General features: G+C 37.6%; 1 protein-coding gene across 5 annotated transcripts in view; it reads right to left on the reverse strand.

Annotated features, from left to right (window-relative positions):
- Positions 1-25,913, reverse strand: part of SMARCA2 (SWI/SNF related, matrix associated, actin dependent regulator of chromatin, subfamily a, member 2) — a 121,697-nt gene that overhangs the window by 43,751 nt on the left and 52,033 nt on the right. For all 5 annotated transcript variants that reach the window (XM_032096663.1, XM_032096659.1, XM_032096661.1 and 2 more), the window contains 14 exons: positions 24,594-24,694; positions 24,170-24,317; positions 22,520-22,683; positions 20,844-20,910; positions 20,164-20,274; positions 18,404-18,646; positions 18,000-18,113; positions 15,877-15,984; positions 13,355-13,441; positions 12,410-12,456; positions 10,881-11,047; positions 6,449-6,612; positions 5,494-5,721; positions 1,493-1,570 (listed from right to left, as the gene is read on the reverse strand). In XM_032096663.1, the coding sequence (XP_031952554.1) occupies positions 1,493-1,570; positions 5,494-5,721; positions 6,449-6,612; positions 10,881-11,047; positions 12,410-12,456; positions 13,355-13,441; positions 15,877-15,984; positions 18,000-18,113; positions 18,404-18,646; positions 20,164-20,274; positions 20,844-20,910; positions 22,520-22,683; positions 24,170-24,317; positions 24,594-24,694 (1,827 nt within the window). The remainder of the gene's footprint in view (positions 1-1,492; positions 1,571-5,493; positions 5,722-6,448; positions 6,613-10,880; positions 11,048-12,409; positions 12,457-13,354; positions 13,442-15,876; positions 15,985-17,999; positions 18,114-18,403; positions 18,647-20,163; positions 20,275-20,843; positions 20,911-22,519; positions 22,684-24,169; positions 24,318-24,593; positions 24,695-25,913) is intronic.

A 25,913-nucleotide genomic window follows, 5' to 3' on the forward strand; every position in this document is an offset into this window, starting at 1 on the left:
CTGTGCAGAGCCAGGTGGAATCGACCCTTGTGGTTCCCTTCTAACTCACCATATTCTGTGAAAACTGTCTTCACTCTAGGCTCCCCAACTGTTTTACAATCTGTTTTATAGCCCTCAAACTTAGTACTAAAAGTTGAAGCAAACAGGCATAAATTCACCAGCTACTTTCAACTATGGATTAGTTCTTTCCTTCTGGGTTTGAAGGAGAAATCAGAGGCTCTTTTCCAGCAGCAAACCCACTTCCACAGAACTCAGGGTATGTTCAGTCAGTAACTCAGATGAATTTTTTTTTTTCTGATCAAATGGCTACCTCTTGTCATGTAAATGTCATGTAAATCTCCTTACACCCAAATCACTGATGGAAAGTTTAAAAAGACAGGTGTCTGTAAGCACTCACTTTCTGTGCAACTTGGCTTTAGTGGTATCAGTTCTGAGCTAAGACTTAATGAAGCTTAGCACAAAAGCACTAAACTGGCAAGTCAGCAATGGCAAAGTAACAGTCGTATGGGGTAATATGGCCTTTTCCAACAGTGTACCCAAACAATTGTCACTTACGTGAAAAGGACTGCTGCACACTTGTGTAACAGCAAATTTTTACAGATGAATCCTTGAGCAGAAGACAGTGAGGGACTAAAAACCTGTATTGGTTACACAGGTTTTGCTGTGGTCCTATCAGCAGTTGTTTCCGTGGACACCACCTTATACACTTCCATTTATGCACATACAAGTGTCTCTCTTGTTCCATCTTGCAGAACAAAGCAGCCTCTGTAGAGGGCATGGTGCTTTACCTTCAGTACTTAAGTACTGCCCTGTACTGGTGTCAGTGAAACCCAGAGGTCCTCTAGCAATCCTCAGATTGTACAAACAATAAAAGGCAAGAGCAATACCTACAAAGACATTTGAGTAATTATTCCATCAGTGCTGCAGTAGCATAGACAAAAAAGGAAGTACTAATAAAAAGGAGTGGCTCACATTTGAACCACTACCTCTATTTTGGTAACTGTTCAACAGTTGTAGCAGCAGACACGCAGCTAACTGGATTCTTGACAACACCATCAACAATATCCCAGTTAACTCACCAAGAAAACAGCATTGTTAGTCTACTAATTTACTGCCTTGTTAAGGTTCTGTAGTTGTCCTTGCCATTATTGAAGGCCGAAAGTAGGAAGAAATGTTGAATAGTAAACATATGCTGCAGAATTAGCAAGCCAAACTGTGAGTAACATTTTTGCACTCTAAATTTCTCAGGTTGTGTGAAATTCTTCCTCCAGACTGTCAACTGTTCCACTGACAGCAAGCATTTCTGAAGTCTTTCTGTCATTTGAGCAACTCTGTATTTAAGCAGACTACACTTCTTTCCTCAGATGAACAATGCAACTAAATAAAACCTGTTTCTCCAGTAAAGTTTTGAAAAACTTGAGTGACAAAAAGATTATGGTCTTTGTTAAAAACACTAGAGAAGATAATTTATTTATGATTATACCATCCTTACCATAAAGAGATCAAATTCCTCCTCACGTCGAGCAATCATCTGATTCAGAGTCTCATCATCAGGAACTTCATCTTCTTCCTGGTTAGAAAGACGGATAAAATTATTAGAAAGTACTCAACATGCACCTAGAAGTAACAGCCTCTATCAGCTCAGAGCTCCACTGACCCTCTCTCGCTGACAACATATGTGAAGCACTTAAAACTGAAATGAAAACTTTTGGAGTGTTTAGCTATTCAGAAGTAACAAAATAACATACTAAGAGTGACAAATGAGACTTATTACCACCTTCAAAATTCAAGAATGAGGAAATGAGCAAATACACAACCAGGAAATTCTGGGTTGTGGTTTTCCTGGGTCAGAAGCACACTTAGTGCTTTGGTTAAAATGGATGTGTTTCTGTTCTGCTATTCTACAGTACTCCTTCAGAAATACCATTCTACATTTTGAGGTCTTTCCCATCAAAGCCAGGAGAATGAAAAATTTCTGATTAAATGAAAACAATGAAACATGTTTTTATACTGGAAAATAACCGTGCTGAATCACTTTCTCTTGACCATTTTTTGCTTACGAACTCAGATGTGAACATTTTACTGCAGACAAAATGGATTATTTCACAAAAACAGAAACAGACACTAGAAAAACAATTTAGAACTGTCGTGTTCAATGGAAAACGTTAAACCTGAAACAGTTATGATACCCATTTTAAAACAAAGCCCTCAGTGTTCACTCTTCCTCCCGGAATTATTCTGAAACCACAGGAAACAGGTTATTCTACACGTGGTTTTCTGAACCTATATTACAGTATACTACAGACCTGTAATTCTTGCCAAAAACTCATGTTTTGAACCCAGCTTAATGAGAGTACAGAATGCTGCATGCAGCATCTGAAAAGCTAATATCCTGTAGCTTTTTTTCAGAAATAAGAAGTCATTTATATATCCACACATCTTATCTTCCCTCCAGTGTCAGGATTTCTACACCTCAGAAAAAAACCCAAAACAGTTTTCATTAATGCTATTCTAAAGGAATGCCTTTGTACCTTGATCAGCATATAATTTAAATTGTAACATGAACCAGGCAACTGGGAAAGTGATTACGAGAGCTAGGTCTTCTCACTTCTAGTCACTGCTCCTTCAGTGTTCACAAAAAGGAAATCACGTGGTTACACACACAAAGAAAAAAAGATTCTTTTATAAATGTGATCATCATGAAAGTTCCACATACTTCCTTATTATCTCAGAGTAACTTTTGACCTAAAAAAAAAAAAGTGATCCCACAGTAGAAGCTGTAATAACAGTGTCCACATTATCAGCAGTTATGCTGAATAATCCTGTTGCCAAGCAGGTAGGCTTGGTAGAAAAAAAATTATGGATAAACTCAAGCGCAAACAAAAAATTACTCTATGAATAAGTTACTTATAATCAGTTGTTGTACACTATTATTCTAAAGAATCTTTCTAAATACACAGAAACTACCTCTCTGCTTTATCTAGTACTGCTAAAAGAAAAAACAGATCAAAAAGAAGAAAGAAGAAAGAAAAATAACTGAAATTTAAAAAAAGCTACTAAGAAAGTATGAACAGAACATAGTACTCTACATAAAAGTGTGAGAAGTTTGAAGCATGCTTAGCATGGGAATATTTAACTAGATGTTCAGTAAACAGTATCTTTGTTAGATGTGCTACTCCACATTTGCAAGTCAAATGTGTGTCAATATTGTTAATAATTTAACTTTTAATTGAGAGATTTATTTTTTTCCCGTCAATCTCCCGTTTGATACTGAGTGCTGCTGCAATGAAGGAGCAAGGGTGACCAGCGAAGGATGGTGCAAATTCAATTCCTCTTAGTACTCAAGAGTTTGAGTGTTTGGGCAGAGTTTTGCATAGTCCCTGTTCACAAAGAAGCATTACTTTGAAAGCTTCAGCTACAAGTCATTCTGCAGCATCTTAAATGCTGTAAAGACTGATACTGGGCTATGGAAAAGAAACTTTTTTAAAATCTGCTTTCTTTGGAGACCAAGTATATTTGAACAACACACAAGAAACAACTTGTTCTTAAGTCATCTACAAAATAAGGCATGTCACAGAGGCCTGAGCTACAGCCCTGACTTCTGAAACACTGTCAGATAAATGCTTCGGAAACAAATGCACACCTAATTTAAAAAAAATTCATAGGACTACTGAAAATGTCTGCTGGTTTCAAGTTTATCTATCTACTTGTATAGGTAGTGTGGGTCGCTTTAGAACTACAGGTTTACTTAATGAAAAGTGGTACATATGTATATCATCAAATTTCTGCATTAACACCACAAATAAAAGACAATCACTGATAAAAATGTTTGCCACTCTTCTTTAATTTCTATGAAAAATACTAAAACAATACAAAATTTCATCTTACTCATGCTTTATTCCTTAACCATCTGCTTAATGCCCAAGGACATTTTGTCTGTAAGATGGACCCGGGGGGCAGGGCCGGAGCCACAGGACCTGGGTGCAGGTCGGTTCAATGGATGGGGGCCAACGGCTCGGGGGCTCTCGGGCTCCGTGGGGTGCGGAAGGGAGTGCGCCGGGAGCGCTGTGCTGCTCTTTGGGTTTCTTTCGTTGCCACTAGCTGGAAAAAGGTTCTGTTGTTTTTTTTCTCTTCCCTTCCCTTGCCTCACTGCCTCCCTTCCCTCCTCGCCAGTCCAGGGAGCCTGTGGGGTGGCCCTGGCTGGTCTGAGCCCGTGTGTTTGTTCCCTCTCTGGGCATTTGTTGTATTTTGAGGGGTTTTTTCCTGTTCTACCCTGTTTTGTTTGGTGTTAATGAACAGTTTGGGGTTTTTTCTCCACTTTCACTTGTTGTTACTGATCTGTCCCACTGACGGACAAAGAGGGGAGGCCCTTTTCCCTTTGGAGGAGGTGCTCATTCCAGAGCGCTTCCTCCTAAAATTCTGTCTCCAAAACTGAGACATTTTCTATATTCACAATGCAGAGTTTACACAAAAGGATTAATGACTGAAGAACTAAACTCCTCGATCTTTGAAACTTTACTTCATGTAATGAAGGATGCCAGTGAAACACAGGCTATAGAATCTTCTATCAGTGTGCACCTTATTCAGACATACAAGGCACACTAAAGAGGCAAAATCACTCTCAAAACCTTTGTCTTTAACCAGTACAGGGTATTTTAAAGGTAGGAAAAAGTCAGTGCTGAACAAGAATTTCAGTGTGTGTGTAATATCAGTGTAACTGATAGATTCATTTAATGTCTCCCAAATACGGCTTTCATCCAAATACTGAATTTTGTTCCAATTAAGAGAAGAGTTTTGCAGTGACAGGTGAAAGAATAGGTTCATCATTCCACACTCACAGTTCCACAGAAGAACACAATGAAAAGACAGGCACTCAATGACTCTATAACCTCACTTACCACTATTGTAAGGAAAGACTTGACAGCTGTTTTTAAACAGCTAGTTATTTCTCAAAGAGGAAGTGGTGATGAGAAGTTCAGGCTGGACACAGCACCAGAAAGAAACAGTTACTTTCTGGCTTGTCCTAAGCCCAAGGCACATCAAAGCAGATCTTAACTCTTAACTAGGTTCCAAAAGAAGCACAATAATCATGTCCTTCAAGACTGAAACTAGGTAGTACTAGCTGCTCAGCATGTCTGAAAATCAAACTGCCTAGTTTAACATATATATTGGACTTAGGAGCTGGTCTGTAATCTGTTCTGGAAAAACTTTGTTTGAATGCAATTGTTTGCCAAAATGGGTTTTAAGTTACAATTCAATGCCTAATTCTACACTAAGATTTCATCATAACCATGACATCATAACCACTAGGTTACAGCCTATTCCTGTGACCATAAAAGAAGAAAAAAATTAAGTTATTTTTCTGACTGGATGGTAAGAATTATAATGACATTTCTAATTTCAAGAGTTATGACAATCTTTGTAAATGACGAATAAAAGAAGAGTCAGTACTTCCTGAAACTCTCTTTTAGCAATTATTTCTAACTCCCTTACCTCATTTTCTTCTTCGTGCTCCAGTATAGCTTGTAGGAACGCTCTCCGTTCATGGCTTGAAGATTTCTGATCAAACATTCCTGCCTGAATAACTTTTTGATCTACATTCAGCTTATACTTTGCTGCAGCAAGTATCTTCTCTTCCACACTGTTCACAGTGCACAGTCGCAGGACTCTAACTTCATTCTGCTGACCAATTCGGTGAGCTCTATCCTGGGCCTGCAAGTCCTATTAGGCAAAGAACACAGAGAATAACTTAACAGAGAGAGTGAACACAGATATTCAAACTCTTCTTAGTCTTGCTTCCCTAACTTTACATGTTGCTATTGAGTATGATGTGATTTGCATATACTTGCACAACAGCTGAAAACACCACATAGTTACGTACTTTCTTACAAAAAGAAAAAAAAAGGTGGCAAACACATAATTCAGTTACCTCTTCTGGCTTTTTCAAATAAGCCAAAGTGGTACGATATCCTCTTTTCCTGGTGATCTGTATTTACTACTAACCACCAGAGTAAGATCAGTGCCTCAGACCAAGACTACTGCACTCACACGGTCACCGAATTTTGTGAGACAGGTAGCATTCAGCATAGCCTTTACTAAAGTATTGCAAACTATCTACCAAAGACTAGGGAGCTGGTTATTGTATCCTAACGGTTAAAGAATGAGTCCAGTTATACGAATGAAGCAGGTTTATAACACTCCTAGCACAGAGGATACCCCGAGACTCAGATAAAATACATATGCAGGCACAGAACTAGCTAACCAATTAAAACCAAAACATTTCCTCATTGTGGCAGTTTGCCTCACTAATTCCTCTCAAAGAAGCATTTTATCTCCTATTTGGATTTTTTCCTTTCATCCCAAGCTGTATCATCTATTTAAAGAAGCAACTCAAAAAAGCATCATGTATTCTTTGCACATTTCACGAAGGTAAGAAAATAAAAATAACCTGATGAGGGTTCCAGTCACTGTCAAAGATAATAACAGTGTCAGCAGCCTGGAGATTTAAGCCTAGCCCTCCAGCCCTTGTACTCAGTAAGAAGATAAAGTATTGTGATCCAGGTTCATTGAACTTCTTCAACAGAGCAGCTCGATCCTCTGATTTTGTTGTGCCTAAAAAAAAATAGAAATATTGTATAATAAAGATGTGAACTGCAATAATATAAATACAACGTCTGTTGCTAAAAGTACATGGGAAAGGGTTATTTTAATGCACTACATTTTGACACCTCTGACACATTTTCCGTAACACTGGCCATGAATGTTTAGGTCAACTGCCTATCACACCTACAAGATGGACTTCTAAAGGTCTCTTCTAATGCATTTGTTTTGACATTCCTAAAGTAGATCTTAAAATGTTGGCTAACATTGTTATACCTTTTTATAACTCACATAAATTTCAATTGAAGCTAATATATACAAACAGAAGAGAGCTCTAGTTTTGATTAATGCCTTCTGGCTACGGCAACATTAAATATTTTTAAAATACTTATACTACTTATATCGAGATTTATCAAAATGTCACTATTTGCCTTCGGAGTCATAGTTAATACTAAAAGACTGAGAATTCTTAAAATGTCCCATCTTGAGGGTGATATATGTACAGAAGATGAAATTACAAAATTTTTTTTACTACTATGGTGGGTTGTTCCCCAGCTAGTTTCCAGATACAACCCCCTGCCTTCCCAAACTCAGCAGTGTATGGGGAGGAAATAAGACAGAAAAGCTCCTGTGCTGAGATAAAGGCAGCTTAGTAAAAGTGAAAGGCGTGTACGCAAGGACAAGAGGAGGAATTTATTTACAACTTCCCATCAGCAACCAGATGTCCAGCCACTTCCTGGGAAGCAGGGCCTCAACACCTGTAATGACTAATTGGGAAGACAAATTGTTGGGGAAGATGAAACAGGAAAGCCTTATAAATATGATTGCCTGACAAAAGATTTTGGGAATATGAAAACTACAGGCAACATCGAAATGAAAGCCACTTTTGAAATACCAGGTCTTAGTTACTGAACAACTAGAAAACAATGGTATGGCCGACTGAAGATAATCCCCTCTTGATGGAACAATACCCTCTGCTTGCAGGCAGGTCCAAGGGTCAGAGCAGACCCTACTAGCTCAGCAGAAGGGGTCCAAAGAGTAGTTTTTAGAAGTTAAGATGTAACACTCTATGGTAATATAAGAACTCTTATAGGCTGTATGTAAATGCTATAGGATTTGTATCTTGTATTAGATTGGTTAGTGACAATTAGAATATTCAGTACAGAAGATGATTTATTGTATTGTAACCAGGACTTCAGACTATTCCACTTCCACTCTATTCTCTTGCTTCCACTCTTGCTCTTACACTCTCTCTCTCTCTCTCTCTCATCCGCTTACTCTCTTGCTCTCTTGGGCCTGCTCAGAGCTGAGTCTGGCAGCTCTGAGCAGTGCCCCTATACCCACGCCTTTTACAATAAACCCCTGTGTCCCAAGATCAGACTATAGAGATCTCTCGTCTCCATCCGTCTCCGTCCCGCCAGTAACCTACACAAATGCTGTAACAAGTAATGTCCCTGCATCCTCTTCTTTTCCCTCAGGTTTTACTGCTGTTCACAACCCTTTGGTCACCTTGGGTCAGCTGTCTCATCTGGGTCCCAATTCAATGCAGCCTGCTGGCCTTGGGGGTGAGGGGTGTTTGGAGAGAAAGCCTTGACACTGCAAGTGCTGCTCAGCAATAGCCAAACACTGTGTGACATCACTGGTGGTGTTACAAACCCTGCTGAGCCACAAATGCAAAGCACAGCACTATATGGGCTGCTAGGAGGAAAATTAACTCCATGCCACCTGTAGCCACCACAATCACACAGCCAAACTGCCGGCCCACTGCTGACCCAGTGAACCCCACAATAAACACATGAATTGGGTAGGAAATACTCCATGCAAGAAGACAGCTGGACAGAACCTGGATAGATTGGATCCATGTATAGAAGATATCTGTTATTATGAAACTGGAAGAGAAAGGGTTTATCTAATTTAATGAACGACCCGAAAAAGACAATGAGGTATATTTACCATACTATATCTTGCCACAAACATTCTGGCCTGAAAAATAATTCATTCAAAAATACATGATGTAAAGTAATCTAAAACAATTAAAATGCAATGTAATTTATCTTTCTTGAATAGAAGTTTTAAAACACATGCAGGCCAGAGGTGTGAAGAGGGGCTTCTTAGCATGCTAATATGTTCTTCAGACGGTTTTGTCATTCCATGGCACAGTGAGACAGCTCATTTATGTGTCCATTTCATAATCCCATTTTACATTCAAGGATAATATTGGTTCAACTTCACGTTCATTAATATTTGCAAAGGATGAGACTATTTCTTGGTATTACTTTTTCTTCTGAATAAAGCGTGAAGCTAAGAGTCAATTTAAAATGCTGTTAAAAAACATTCAGAAGAAACTTCAAGTCTCACTTACACTGTTCTCTATATTTATCTTAAATCATTGCTTCTCTGTTAAAAAAGTATTCTGATAAATGCTGCTGGCATTAGTAATACTATAATGTGTGAGATAAAACATTAAGTAAAAATGACCACTATTTAATAAGCTCAGTATGAGGCAGAGATCATCAACATGGAAGAAGACCAAAATGGAAACTTCTTTCAAACAGATTTAAGACTCAGGTGGGATTCACTATTTTTAGTTTTCCTTTCATAGAATTGCAGGAATCAATTAGAGAATCAAATAGATTGGAAAAGACCTGTGAGATCATTGACTCCAACCTTTGATCAAACACCACCTTGTCAACCACACCATGGCACTGAGTGCCACATCCAGTCTTTCCTTAAACATCTCCAGGCACAGTGACTCTCCCACATCCCTGGGCAGCCCATTCCAGTGCCCAATCACCCCTTCTGTGAAGAAATACCTCCTAATGTCCAATCTGAACCTCCCCTGGTGCAGCTTGAGACTGTGTCCTCTTGTCCTGTCACTGGTTGCCTGGAAAAAGAGCCCAACCCCCATCTGGATACACCCTCCTTTTGGGGAGCTGTAGAGAGTGATAAGGTCACACCTGAGCCTCCTCTTCTCCAGGCTGAACAACCTCAACTCCATCAGCTGCTCCTCATAGGACTGGTGTTACAGACCCTTCATCAGGTCTGTTGCCCTTCTCTGGACACGCTCCAGCACTTCCATGTCTTTCTTGGAGCGCGGGACCCAGAACTGGACCCAGAACTGGCAGTATGGCCTCTCCAGTGGGTACTCACTCAGCAGAGGGGGACAATCCCTGCCCTGGTCCTGCTGGCCACACTGTTGCTGGTACAGGCCAGGATGCCATTGGCCTTCTTGGCCACCTGGGCACACCCTGGCTCATGTTCAGCTGCTGGCACCAGCACCCCCAGGTCCTTTTCCTGTGGGCAGCTTTGCAGCCACTCTGCCCCAGCCTGTGGCACTGCCTGGGGCTGTTGTGACCCAAGGGCAGGACCCGGCACTGGGCCTTGTAGAACCTCACACCACTGGCCTTGGCTCATTGATCCAGCCTGTCCAGATTCCTCTGCGGAGCCTTCCTATCCTCCAGCAGGTCTACACTCACATCCAACTTGGTGTCATCTCTGAATCTACTGAGGGTACATTGAATCCCCTCATCCAGATCATGCACAGAGATATTGAACACTCAACAGAGATATTAAACAAAATAAAGATATTGATATCTACAATGTTTCTAAATCCTCTTTTTATTTAACGTAATAAAACATATCTACATATGAAGAAATTGAGGATTTTTATATTCCTGTGAAATTCAGGCACGATGCTGAAATTCAGCTATCCTGTGAAGAATAGCAGTTGAATTTTAAACAGATAAAAATGATTTTATTCCATTGGAATAGAGGCATTATCATCTCTTACCATGAGAATACTTTCAGGCAACTTAAATAGTGATGACTAATGGGGACCCTGGATTTTAAACCCTGTGTGAAAAAGAGATGAGCCTTTAAGCAGCAAATTTATACATAATCTGCACTCCTGGAATGGACCTGAGTCTTTATCAAAAGAATCCATTGACCAAATGGTCTGCAGGTTAAACAGATAAAAGAAAACACTGAAAGAGACAATTACTTCTACTGACAGAAGCAAAAGTATGTCTTTCTCAGTACCTTGTCTGGAAGAATATGGGAAATTCTAGTAAACTGCCCCTGAAGGGTCTACTGCCGTAATTTCATGGTAAACACACTTGCAGAATTATACAATAGTTTCGAACCTGTTTACACTTTTGTATAGTGATAACACAGCACTGTTATGGAAACACTGGGAGGAGAACCCAAGGCTCCCATGCCCAAACTAATGAAGGATGCTACCTCCTACCTTATTATTTATCCTTTTTCTCCATTTAGCTTACCATCAAGACGCAGGTAAAGGAAATTTCGAAAGGCAAAGTAGTCTTCCATAATGGTCATGAGTGATGTCATTTGACAGAAAAGAAGCACACGATGGTTAGTAGCTCGTAACTTTGGTAGAATACGATCGAGTAGTTCAAACTTCCCTGAGGCCCGATAAAGTTCAGCTCTGTTGGAGAGAAGCAGCACAGTAAATGCCAGAATAAGCCCCCATTTGAAAGTCTGTAGTCATTATCATGTCAGAATATAACAAAAAGACTAATTTACTTAATCTAAACAAGACTAATAATTTCCTGATTTTTCTTCAATTACAAAATCTGTCCTGACTTTCAATCACACAGAATATCTTTATGAAATTCAATTCTTTTTCATTATTTATTAAAACAAACGTTATTTCTCAGCCAGATAAGCATTGTATAAGCTAAGACATTCACCTGCTATTTAATTTTCAACTGGCATTAAAAACAACTTTCAATTGCAACTGCAGTTTCAAATTGTATGCATCGGTCGTATGTTGGAAACAACCCCCTTTCCACTCAACTATTACGCACATGGAAGTGAAATACTGCAAACTGAACTAATATACGGAGACAGCGGCAGGAGTCTGACATAGGATATACTCTTTAGCCATACAACTTTAGTTGTCCTGAACAGTGTTCACCTGCTTTGATTAGCTACACTTTTGTCTTCTAATGCAAAGAATTCCAAATTGACTCTCAGCACTGAAATTCAACCCATAAAACAGAAAATGAGTAGAAGTAAACAGGATGTCTAAATCAGCATCACAGTGATATATTTTAGAGAAACAAACATCATGCAACTTTTCTCTAACCTTGAGTCTGTACTCTCAAAATACGACTTATCATTAGCAATGGTACAAAATCCAGAAGGTACAGAGCCTTCTGATATGCACACATCTGTAATCAGCCAAAGACTAAACTGTTTAGGAGACAAGTATTCTGGTATTCTAGCTAAGGAGACAAACAGCCTGGTATTCTAGGTAAGAAAAAAAAAGAAAAGAATTGTCATTAACACCTATACAGGAAGAAAGTTAGGTGGATGATATACATTTTTTGTTTAGAAAGCATCTATTAACCTGCCAGCTGCCCAACGTGTCAAGAAAAATAAAACATATCTTTTTCATTTCTGATAATGGAAGAAACGCTACTTTAATTTGGAATAAAGATAGTAAAGAAGGTAAAGTAGAAGGCAAAAGTAACAAGAGAGAGAAGAAAATCCTAACAGATATCTCTAGAGTCATCCAAATGAATTTCAGATGGTGTATTATTCCAAAATAAGGGGAAAGGAAGACAGAGTCTTTTCTGCCTGCCATCGTGAAAGAGTCGGACAGTCATGAAAAGATCTTGTAACACTTCTAGTACTAATAGGTTTTGATTTACATATGTGCCCTATACTTCCTCTGCCTTTGTATGAACTGCTTGAGTTTGCTGACATGTAGCTTCCAGAAAAAGACTGTGATCATTAATTCCAATACAACACTATGGACAGGAGGAAAAACAGGAAGAGTTACCCATTAATGACACCATTTGAGTAGCCCAGATGTTCAGCGAAGGACTCCTGCAAAGTTATAAGCAATAAACATATTACAAACTACACAGTAACCAAAAATTACACTTTCTTATAGAAATCAAATTAAATATATGAGTGTTGAGGTTTGAGTTCAATGATGTTCATACTCTCAGAAGCCACCTTGTGGCAACAGTGCTCTGCTTAATGTTTTCCTATACTATTATTTAAAATTCATGAAGAAGTGACTTCTGCAGCATACATTTTACCAGATTACAAATACAGTAGAATACTAACTAACTTATACTAATTAGTAGACGATCCATCTGCAAATTACTCAGTTTAATTACTCAGCATACAAGATAACGAAGAATGAAAACTACAATAATAATAATAATTAACAATAATACATCACAGTAGGTACTTAATTATATTTTCATAAACATAGATATCTATGACACTTTCTATCTTTTCAGATATATTTATGTACTTAGATGCTATTGAGAGATGTTATATAGATAGTACATTTTTGCTGAAAAAACAAGATGGATGGAATAGAACAATTTTAATTGGCACTGTAGAAGATTAGCAGTCTGCTAATTACAAAGATTCTACACATGATATTTTGAACTAGTGTCTGTATGTCATAAGGTTGGTGTATGTGGATACTAAGTTGCTCTGGGTTGTCTTAAATTAACAAAAAACCCCCTCACTTTTTAAAGACACTGTTCCATAAAATTAAATATTTTAAAACTAGACTTCGGATTATCAATACAAAAATGGCACTTGTTGACTATAATAAATGATTTTTTTCCAAATCTTTCCTTTCCAGTATAAATTATTTGGACAGAAATGCCCCCTCCCATATACATAAGCTTTAGCAGCAGTTTTCTATTATTTTAGCCGTCTGAATAAAAACAACTCTCAAAATCTAACCTATCAGTCTTACCTCAATGTGTTGAAACATGTATGGGTGATTGCATATCTTTCTCAATTGCATGATAGTGTTCATGAGAGTTTTTGCTCCACCTTTTCCCTACAGGTACAAACAATGCAAATCAAATGATAAATTAATTAATGATTAAATTAATTAATATATTTACAAATATAACCTTTTAAAATATTTTTATCCCAAACCCAAACACTGCATCCCTAATAAAAAAAACAAAACCAAAAGGAAACCAAAAAACCATTAAAACTCCCCAATAATAAAAAACCAAACCAGGCCAACCAACCAAACCAAAACAACAAAAATCCAGAACAGTTCTCTTGCTGTCATCTGTCGTAAGGATGCTCTGTAATGAAAAAGGAAGACCTGGAAGTAATCCATGAAGCGCACTACATTTCTACCTGCCATATTTATGGTGGGAAGCAGAGCATCTACTGTCCTGATTATTTATACTGTTTATTATGAAACCATACAAACTCTGTAGTGTCTGAACCCTCTAAGAGGAAATCATTCTAGCTGGGTTCTATTCAATTCCACAGTAACTTCTCCAGTCTGTTAACTTGGTATATGGGTTTCTCACTCCAGCCCGAGTAAAACATCAGGCCACAGGTAAAAAAATGTTAAAGCTCACCAAATTCATGAGTCGTCTTATTATTTATGGAAGTATATTCTCAAAACACACACTACAGTTAATGGTGTAGAACCAGGACACTCATCAGTCAGCTGTGCTAGAACAAACTGTATGGTTTAAAACTAACTGCAGTTGGTCAATGTAAGTTTGAGAACATGTGTATCACATTAACATTGCCAAAATCTTGTTGCTTTCAAATGCCATTTTGTTTTGTTGACATTTTATATAAATGTAAACAGAGTGGCATCAATATTCCAAGCTTACTATATGACTAATTTAGATTTATTTTTAAAATCTCAGCCAAAACAATTTACCAATTTCAAGTTTTAAAACCAAGGGAAAATACACTACTTGACCATAATACATACTAGCAATATTCTAGTCTTTTCTAGGAAGTACACTGAAATCATAACTTTCATCTAGAGCAGAGATTATTATCTATTTGAAGGGGGCACTCCACACATCTAAAACTTGGTTTTCTTTCCAGGATCATCTCACATTTGCTCCAAAATGCAGTTCATATTTGTTATAAAAATAATCTCCTAGAGCTTTCCATCTTAGCAAATTGTCTCTAATCTCAGCTGGGCCCAGGCCAGAGCTGCAGAAAGACAAGATTTTTTCCTAACACAATAGTTGTTTGATCATTGAAGCCAAGCGGTCTTAACGACCACCTCCCTCTGCTGACAACAGGCAGCAGTGATAACAGACCTTGCTTCAACATTTAAAGAAAAAAATTAGTTAAGAAAGGGTTGCAAGAAAGGCAAAATTTTAGTCCCTTGGGGAGAGAGGAAGGCAAGGGAAATGTTCAGAAAACAGCAAAGGCCATTTTAACTGGTTAAACACAAAGCCAGGTAGAGAAACAGGTAGGACAAAATACACAGAAGCTTCTGAGCAGATGAAAAGAAAGAGATCAGAAAAGGAAGGAAGTAGAAGATTGTGATACAAAATGAAATTTTAGGACAAATACAAAGACATCAAACTGAAAAACTGCTTAAAAACACAAGTGAGGAACACGAATTAATGTCTAAAAAATGTTCGAACTATGAAGATGAGTTTCAATATCCAAGGCAAAAATCCTTTGTCTGGAGTTTAATTAAGCACCAGCAAAGAAAACAATCTGACTGTAAAGAACTAGGAAGGTAAAATAAGATACTGAATAGAAAAATCACCCACTGTACCAATGCAACCTGAAAAAGGATTATGGAAAGACTGTATGTGATTGCACTGCATTAGCAATATACACAAGAGGGTACAAACTGAAACTGTTACATTCTAGATATTCTGCAGTGTCTGTTCAAAGTATTTCACATTTACTACAGTATTTCAAATTTGTTATTATGTGAAAAGTTGATGGAGTGGCAAATTCTTTACTCTGTATTGACTCGATCAAATCCCATGACAGCATAACCAACATTTACTAACACATAGTCTAAATTTGATTATATGACTTTGAATCTTACTGATCTCTTAAAGAATTTTGACACCAACAGATCTTGTAAGGATGAACACAAGCATACAGTCTTAGCTGACTGAAACAAGACTTAACTAATAGCTCTGAAAGACAAGATAAATGACCTTCTGTCGCCATTGCTGCCACAATCACAATTATTCAGATATATTATTGAATTAAACTCAGCCAAGGGAAATGCAGTCTTTTCTCAAACATTGCCTGTTTGAAGAAAGGCGCTGCAACTACACTGAATACAAGCAGTATCTTCCCCTTGTGAATAGCTGCAGCCCTGTAATTGAAAGGCATGCCTGAGATTTCTCTTCCCATGACAGATACCTGCAGTAAGAGTCTACACATTAATTTTATAAAACAGAAATCAAATTGTTAACATGTTCATAATACATTATTTTCTTTATATTTTAGTCTTTCTTTCTTTCATACCTTCTTGTCTTTTTCAGAACCATCTGTGAGAAGGATTCCCTTGGCTTGCATGTGACGGTACAGGATCTTTTGAAGAGCTGACATATCACATTTGATCACATATTCCACCTGGTGCAAAAAAAAAAAACAAAACCAAAAACCATAAACACAATGACATAATAATGTTAGTAGGATCTAACTGCAGATTCTTGTCATTCTAGAACAAAACAAAACAAAACAACCTTACTAATCTTTTATCGGTACCATAACACCACATAAAATTTCAACAACCAGCACTCCAACTACAAGCACAGCAATGAGTATCTCAAAAGATTATCTGTTAGTCACAACTGCAGTGAGACAGCTGGATCCTAACGATGCAACTGCAGGATTACCAAACATACTTTATTTCTCACTCTGTAATTTTTAAAATCTAAAAATAATTTAAAACTGATTTTATATTTAACATGCAACTAAAAAAGTATTTTATGTTTCATAACCCATGGAATTTATTGTGTCTGTTAAGCTTTATAGAAATATTAAGCAAAGCATTATAAAAATATCATCACTGTATATCTAGCAATTAAGAATCCCTCACAGAGTCTAACTGGCATAATATTTACCTAGGTTGTCACAGAAATATGCCATTTTCTCAACATACACTAAAACACAGGGAATTAATACAGTATTGTATGACCCCTACATTCAGCCTGACTTGTTCAGCTTTTTAAAACTCTATTTATTTTTTGACTGCATACTAGATTTAAAAACAGTAACACAAAGACTTCACACACCAGTTTTATGTCATTTTTTCTACTGCCCAATGTCTGGATTATAGTCACTATGTTTCTAGTAAGTTATGTTAAATAAAAACTGTAATATAACAAAACCACACTAGTGGCTAGAAATCCTTCAAGCTGTGAATAAAAGACAAAGCATAAGCTTCCTAACGTTTAATAAATAAAAGGGAAGAAAATTATCAGATATTTTCTTCTCAGAAAGACAGGAGTATGAACTCCTTAAAGACAAGTGACTTTCTTCAATGGCTTCTTCACCAAGATTAGCAAAAGCAAATGAACCTTATTAACAGGCTTCAGTCCCCAAGTTCAGTCCTCAGGGTTGGATGAATTCCTTTTTTCAAGATGATGGCAACAAAAAGAAACATAGCCTTCTGAGTATGAGTGTGTATGCAACTTGAAAATTTTCCCTCTCCAAAGCCTATTATTGGATTTATCAAACACAGCGGCTTGATTTCGGTATTATTTTCAAATGCAAGTATGTTTTATTCTCAAATAAATGCCTTCTGAGGGTATTGAAATTTGACATTTGAAGGAACAAAAATTTGCAACAGCAGTAGTGTTGACATGATTATAAAGATGAAAAATAATTTTTAAATGCCTTTCTTTGTATTGTCTCTAAGCATCTCTACAGAGTTCTTAATTCATTTAGCCAGTCAGCTTATAACACATCTTACAAATATTACAGTTTGGTATGGTTTTAAATTCAGTTGACCTTAAAACCAAATTTTCCTTATCACACCTTCAAATTTACTTTTTTTTATTTAGTTGCTGTTGTTATTCCGGGAAGAGCGATGTAGAATTGCAGAGGAGGACACAGTGGGACAAGATGAGTTACCCAGAAATAAAAACAATTACCTTTGAAATCAGAAAATAATTTTAAGTTCTGAATTTAAAAGCCACTAGTTAAAAAAATGGTGTAATTTCAACAAGAGACTTCACACAATTCCTGGAATGATAATGCAGGACCAATTGCGCCTGCTTTATGAAGTCCAGTAGTCCTTCAAGAATTTCAGTGAACTAGCTTCAGCCCAGTTCAAGGAGTATGATACAGGACAGAATTTTATGCTCAGCGTATGGCTGACTCACAAACTGAAACCAGACTCTACAGAAAGAAGTTGCATATCTTACAGTGGTTACAACAAACACATTTAAAGTTGGTGAGGAATCCTGAGAATGCAGAAACTTCAGGTACTCAGGCTTCCTCAGTGACCAGCTTTCTCTGAACAGGTATACACAAACAAATACTAAAGAGGTCCTCTTCTGCAAAATAAATCTGAAAAAGGGGCATTACTTAATGCATAGAAAGAATATTACACCCTTTCCAGAACTCCTCTCATTGCAAACCTTTTCTGGCAGTTGAGACTCAACCTCTTTCTTCAATCTTCTCAGCAAGAAGGGCCGAAGCACTTTATGGAGACGACGGATGATCAGAATAGTTTCTTCTTCATTTAAGTCCACCTAGAGGAGTTTATAAAAGTCACTACAAGGCAACTCAAGTACATTAGGTAATGTCTTCTTTCACATGAAAAGTTAAGAATGTGCAATAATTACTTGCATCTTACAACCAAACTGACTGGGTCAAAAAATACACTTTAAACATTAAAATTTTGGTATTATAAAAAAGGGGCCTTTTAGTTAAATCCCTAAGTACCAGAGCAAGTTCAAACACTAATCCTTCTGCATAAGCTCTCTTCTGTTTTCATCAAAGTGGTTTATTTCTGATCTTTTAAAAAACACTGCCACAGTACCCTTTCTCCAGTCATGGCAAATGGAGCATTGAACCACTGTTCAAAGGTGCTGCAGCTCTTGAAAATGGTTGGAAGAAGGAAATTGAGAAGAGCCCAAAGTTCAGGCAATTTGTTCTGCAAAGGAGTCCCAGTCAGCAGGATCCGCCGAGGGGCCACATAGTGAGTATTCAAGACCTGAGTCAGCTTGCAGTGATGGTTCTTCATTCGATGGCCCTCATCTACTATCATGTACTTCCACCGAATCTGAAAGAAAAAGAAGAAAAGTTGGCGAAGTTAGAACAGGCCAGACTTTGTCAAGTTCCTCCCAACATGTATAGAACAAAAATACTTAAAAGCCTGAGACATTAGTCAGTCTCAACCTTGAGGAAGGCCAAATCAAGCATTATGCAACTATCAGTGTCCTTGCTAGCAGCAAACATAGAGACAAACACTAGGTATGCTCAATCTGATGTTGAATTCTGACTGCAATTGAAACAGCAAACAGCAGATTCCTTCCATTTCTGGGAAAGAGATTAGAATGACTGGCTCTTCAAGGCCAGAATATGGTTCACAGTGGAAGAAAGAAACCGCATAAACTCCAAATAAATCTGTCTGTAACAAGAACCTTGAAAGGAGACAAAAGCATTTTCAGATAAAGTAAGTATGCTCACAAACAACAGCAACCCTGAACTTTATTTCAGCTAATCCTGTGTTTTCCCTTGAGAACAAAGCAGCATAATTAAAATCATCTCCGTTACTTCGCTTTCAACCAAAGCTTCTATTTCTTAATATGAAATCTTAAATGCAGTCACAGCAGATGTTGGAAGCTGTTGTTCAAACTCTCTGTTACCATCTGCACTACAACATGGACAGTTAACGCAAGTGTCACACTGACCATATGACTAGGAGGCCTCAGTTTGTACTTTTAGAGGTACTACCTAATTCCATTTCCCAGGACATGATGAGTGGCATAGTGCTGTCATTCCTACCTTTCAGCAAGAGTGGGAAAAAATAGGGGAAAAGGAACATTAGGTAGTCTCAAGCTGTTTTCAAGCATTCAGAATGATGCTAAGAAAATGCACTGCCTTTGTATTACAGGACAAACAAGTAATATGCAGTAAATATGCAGCATGTAACAGACAAAAATGAAGTGAAAATGAACAACAACTCAGGAAGACCATACGGTTTCTCTGTATAGCCAAATACTTCCTTAGTCCGCTTTGTGTGCACATGAAATAGTCTTATAGTACTGTAGTTTTCATTTTAATTCATCGTACTTGATACCTACCTGTAGACAGTCAGTGAGCCCCTAGGAACTGCAATGTGTAGATTCTTTAGTCTGGATACCAAATTCATGATATAGGTAACTATTCAGTCACGTGGGGAAAAGTGACCACGTAGCTGGAAGGTCTCTAATAAGAGTGAGTGTCAGGACAGAAATAACAGAAAAAATTGAAAGTCACTGATGCATATTAGGCTGAGTATTATGCAGAGGTGAGAAAAGTAATGTTCTTCTAAGGACAGACAGGATACAGTACTGACAGAACTGCACAGAGGAATTAGTCCCCTGGCCACATTCAGGAAAATCCTAGTGTTTACATAAGGAAGAACTGTGACAAGAGAAGTTCTATCAAAAAATGAGGAACAGGAAAGTAAATGAAAGGGTTAACTTTCACTGAAGGACAGAACAACTGGGAATTTCCCTATAAAACAAAAATGTGTTTTGTGGTACCTTTGAAGGTGTCTGGGTCTTGCTGTAGAAAGATAATAGTTAAAATTACCTTAGCAAGGATATGTTTGTCCTTTATTATGTACTCATAAGTAGTTAAAAGAACGTTAAATTTTCCACTTCGAAGCTGAGGAACAAGTGAGCGGCGCATTGCAGGTGTACCCTAAAAGAGAGAGACATGTGAGTTGTTATTCTCTACTTTGTTGAAGAAAAAACATTGTTTTTATGAATTAGCAGATGATGAGCAACTACATGAACCTGCCACCATACAGTAAATAATACATTGATGTAATTCCAGACCTTCACAGAGTGCTCTTTCCCTAAACCACTGCTAGCCTGTAAAGCTGCTTAACGGGCTTATGGAAAAAAATAGACAGTGGTCTGGTCTCCCTACAAATTGCTTGGCTATATCTAGCTACTACAGCAGCTACACAAGAAAGTATTTAGCTATGAATAAAATGTTAGGTAGTTACCATCTGTAACTTTCATCGGAAGCCTTGCAATGTGGTAATTAACAATTTTATTCTGCATTTTGTACAGTGGTTTACAGTTGTTTTACTTCTACAGTCTTTCATAGTTTGTTACAGTCTTCTTAGTATGATTAACACTGCTTAGTATCTGACATACATGACAAAACCTAATGAACAGTTTAAAAGTTTGCTGAGACAGAGGAAAAACTGTCTCTAGTTCTCATTCCTTCTATTCTACAGTCATATAAAAAGCAAATCAAACCTTGTAAGATATCTTCACCACAGAAGGAGCCCATTTGTCAAACTCGTATGTCCAATTGGATAAAGTCCTATCATAGAGATTATAAAGAAGAAGTAACATTTCATCATTTGCAAATCAAACTTTATAATCGTTTCCAAGTGGTTGCCAGCTTTTCAACACGTTTTATGTAATCAACCCCCATAAATAACAACATATTTTAAAAATGCACTTTATGTACTGCAACAAAATACAAGCATGTCAGAGGAAAGTAACCACAAAAAGAAGTGTGAAACACTCTTTCAGCTTATATTCAGGGCCCTTTTTGAAACCAGTAGAAGTAGTATTTTACATGGACCTTTATACTTTGGAACATAGTAAGGATAAGAACAATATCTCTGAACAAAAAAATAGTTTTTTAAGTTCTTCTATACTACTTATCATCCAAAAATGGACATTACAGCTTTTCAGATACAGCCCAACAAAACTGATAATAGACTTCATCTGTGTTCTACTCAAGCAGAACTACTCATAGTACCACCACTGCCACTACGTGGATCCATTCTTGCACTGTTTCTGCAGTTTGATCACAACAAAAAAGTTCTTACTGCGAAGCTCATTGCTATCATGAGACAACAGCAAAAAATAACCTTGAGGTTTTTCAGCTGCTAGCTGGTTTTCTCCTTCCTAGTGGACCAATGATGGCAGCAATACTAATGACTTAGAAAAGGCAGAGAAAGGCAGCTTTTACAACATATACAAGAAAGAACTTTCAGCTCCTCTCAGTTTTTTAAAAAACAGAGTACTTAAAAGAAATGTGATTTTTTACTGTGCCCACATGAAAATTGACATTAATACACTCCCGCTATTTTTGTTTCACAGCTCTTCTCTCGGGTGTTTCTTTTCAAACTAAGCTTATAATTTGTACCCATACAATTAGGCAAACCTGTGGCATTTATCTTAGTCAATCAGTTACTACTGCAGTGCAGCCAGAAGACACCTCAAAAGAAATTAAGAGATGACCACAAATCAAATTTATCCTAATTTTAGAACAAATTTGCATGCTCAGCACAACCGGTGGACAAACTGGCTAATGAAATTACCAGAAACTTCTGAACATCAATCAAGTCAATTACACATAAAAATAAGAAAACAACTCCTCAACATCCTATAAGAGTTCTACAGTGCCTGACATTTTTCATTCAAATCACTAAAATCCACACCTGACCTTTGGAGAAAGGAAGATACATTAGAAGAAATGTATGAAACAAGCAGCATTTTGGAAAGTTAAGGGAAAGCACGCAGCACAAGAAATAATCATAATCTGCACACCTGCCGGAAGTGTGCATATCAATCAAGACTATATATATCCAGGGGTACCTATACAGTATTTAAAAGACCAACCTCATTAAAACATGCTTGCATGGTATCAGATGAGGCACCAGCTGCTTAAAGAACTAAGCAACAGATTTTTAATATCAGTTAAAAGCTGAAAGATGAAGTGCATGCATATAACAGGAAAGAAAAAACATCCCCCTCTTTTGGCTTAAGAGTGAATTACAGTAAATTCAATACTGTTCATCAAAATTAATAGAATCAAGTGTTTTATCAGCTTTCTGGTTTTGCCAGTGTGTTGTGTTCCAAACAAACCAATCTGCAGTGCTTACGACAATAATGCCAGAATGAGACCCGTTACTTACGACAAGGGAACAATGATGAGATAGGGGCCATTGAGTCTTTTGTGCTCCATCAGGTAAGTGATGAGAGCAATAGTCTGTATTGTCTTTCCTAGTCCCATTTCATCTGCTAAAATTCCATTCAGATTGTTATTATAGAGAGAAACCATCCATTCCAGTCCCTGGAGCTGAAATGAAGAGTAAGAGTTTCACTTATTTAAAACCCACAAAAATAATTAATAATAAAAAATTAATAATAAATCAGCAGTATGGGACAAATGTCCAACAGAGGCACTCATATGTAAGGCTGATAAATGCCACTGCAGGAATTTGTTCCTCAATTTCAACACTGTCAAATGCTAACTTTCTGCGTGTACTTCATGACATTTGCCTGTGTCAATTAAAATCTTTCAAAACGAAACTTGTCAAATCTGCACAGAACATGTAAGCCTCACAGTTGCCAACTGTATCACTGGTATGCTAAAACTCTCATAGCACATGTCCACTTAGCGTCTGCCATCAAAACTCCACGTCAGAGTAAGCCACCTTTGTCCAAATATGCCTTGTGTATAAACTTCCAGAGCTGGAAGGAAGCCAGAGTTCTGTAGCTAAGCAATGTCTACATAACAGAATTTCACACACCAAGGAATACTGCTAGGAAGCACTATTCCCTTCTGTCAGACAGATTTCCACATGTGTGTATCACATTACTGACGGATTTGTGAAGTTTCTGCTTCTAACATCCAGAGTTTTCATATGTCTCATGCATGGAGAGAGCAGGAAATTAGGTAGCCCGAGAAAGTTCAGAGGGAAAACTACAATACATGCTTGAAGTAACTATCTGTTGTCCCTTCAAGACAGTATCCAAAATAATGCTGCCAATTCACTGGCTTTACATACACGTGGACTGATTCATATTTACTATTAAGCCATCAAGAGTTGACTGGAACCCGTAGTCCCACCGTATGTCCCACTTACAAAGTCGCTTCAGAACTGAAAAAAGGAAAGCTATCGTGTCTGCGTCACTATTCGTTATGTGGAGAGATACATATACACACAAATAATGCTCTGACTAGAGAAAAGGTGCAGGTTTTTGGAATTAACCAGGAAGTTGTACAATAGCAGAAGTGCAGAAAACACATGTCAAGGACATTTTCAATCACCTGTGCATCTAGGTCATGGTCAGAATACTGAAGTTCTTGGTTACTAAATCCAGTGCAAGTCTGTGAAGAACAGGTGACACCAACCTCCATAATAAAATATTTTTCTTATTTTCAAATTGTATCTATCACTGCACCGAATTGGGATCTTAAGTAAACAATAAAATTCTAAACTTTTGAATACTGGAAGAAGGAAAATACTGTTAACCCACCACAAATTAAAACACTAAGAACAGAAATTACAAGTCAATGAGAAAGTTAGCAAAATCAAAATATTATTCATTTGAAATGAAAAAAAGGTAGAGGTTGCTGTAAAAAGTTTGTATTATTTAAGCAGTACGTATGAAACATTATCTGTGCCAGGTGTCATTGCTCTGTCCATATTTCCAAATTCTAACCTACTAGAGACTTTGTATTTTTTAACAAGGTTTCAGTTTGCCATATGAAATACCACACTGAAATGTTCAGCATAATTCCAAGTTTCAAGTAATTTAATGTTTTAGTGATTTCTCACCTGATAATGTTTTAATGTGCCATTAATAAGAAGGGAAGACTGCTTTTCCACCCTTTCTGTGATTGCATGAGCAACAGTGTAGTAGGACTGAGACCCTCTAGCACTATACTGCATGCTATATTCATCATCCACATCTTGTTTGGCAGTCCTGGAAAGCAGAAAAGGAATTTGAGTGAATTCCCACGAACAAATATTTTTTGACCATGGCTCACATATATATGTCTAAAGAAACAGTACAAGTCCTCAATTGTGATGAGTACACCAAAGGGTGCAAGATTATAAACAGTATATAATTAAATGATCATGTTCCTTCTCCTGCAGATATTCATGCCTCAAATCACTGTACTCTAGAGAAAGCTACTCTTGTAAAATGTGACTGTAAGAAACCATGGTTCCAAACAAACAGCACTTAACAAATACTCACTCGATTATTTGCTTTGCATCTTTCTCAGAAACTTCCTCGCTGTTAGGATCCAGGAGTATCTTTTCATCTGCTTCTAGTCTGCTTGATTCTTCTTCCTCATCCTACAGAATACAGAAGAAGAACAGAAGCTCTGGGAAGTGTAATATGTTCCTCAGTCATACTTTGAACTGGCATTCACATACAGGTAGCTTTCACTGGTCAGTGGTTTACGACAGACATCTGACTCACAAGGTTCAATTTACACCTGCTCTGCAATAGAACTGCACTGCAGCATAACAAGATGGTTTACTTTTGACATACATTAACTGGCAGGAAGTCATAAGACTTTGAAATAAAAACTATTTTCCCCTTTAATGATCTTACTTTCAAAACGCTTTCTCTGACTACCATATTCCTGGAGAGTATTCCAGTATCATGGGTTTTTTTATGTTGTATTCTAGATGTGTGATGAATTAATAAAGCTTAAAAAACTGTCAACTACTGATGTAGGCCTCTAGTTTCTTAATTTTTTAAAACCAGTTATTTTTACTCTTTTTAAAGTAACTTGTCTTTTGGCTACAGTTGCAGCAGACAGCAAATAACTTAAAATGTCATTAAGTGAGATTCTGAAACCTGACAGGTATCAGGCCCTTCTCTCCTCTCTTAATAATGACAGTGATGCCTTTTCCTGGTCTTAAAATCAAGAGTCATACACGGTTAGAAGGGATAAAGAGATTTTACCTTGGTATTTATTTTAAGGATCCTTAGGTGCACACATCCAGGTCATATGCAGCGAAATGCACCCCACCGAATATGCCCCAAAAGATCAGGTGTAACATTATAGGTTTTACTAATTAGCATATCTATCAAAGATTCCCCAGTGAGAGGCTCAAGTGAGCCCCCCTCCCCAAGGAGCCTTCCCCTGGATGGTTCTATCTTGGTTTACAGAATGTGTTCTGGAGAGGACCTTGGGGTCTGGGGCACACTGATCCCTAGCTACAAAGCTTCTAAAATGTTTAGTCTCTTAGCTTGACAAACAAGTCCAAGAATGTAGGGAAAAAGCACTGAGAATACAGATGTTGTAAAAAGGTGTAACAGGGGTATAAAAGAAAAGGCAAAAAATCTTCATGGCATCAACAGACATGTAGAATTGTATTACCAGAAATTAGTCCTACAAAGGCACATACTGTAACGTCACACAGTCCAGTCAGTTTCAGTAGTTGTTTGGTCTAGTATTTTGAAGACTGCTAAACTTAGGAGATCTGAGCTCTATACCTAGTTCTGCTACCAGGCTGTTGATGGAACATGGTCCCTCTCTATTCCTCACTTCTGTTCTCCTTT

This window comes from Corvus moneduloides, chromosome Z (genome assembly GCF_009650955.1).
Source record: "Corvus moneduloides isolate bCorMon1 chromosome Z, bCorMon1.pri, whole genome shotgun sequence".
NCBI lineage: Eukaryota > Metazoa > Chordata > Aves > Passeriformes > Corvidae > Corvus > Corvus moneduloides.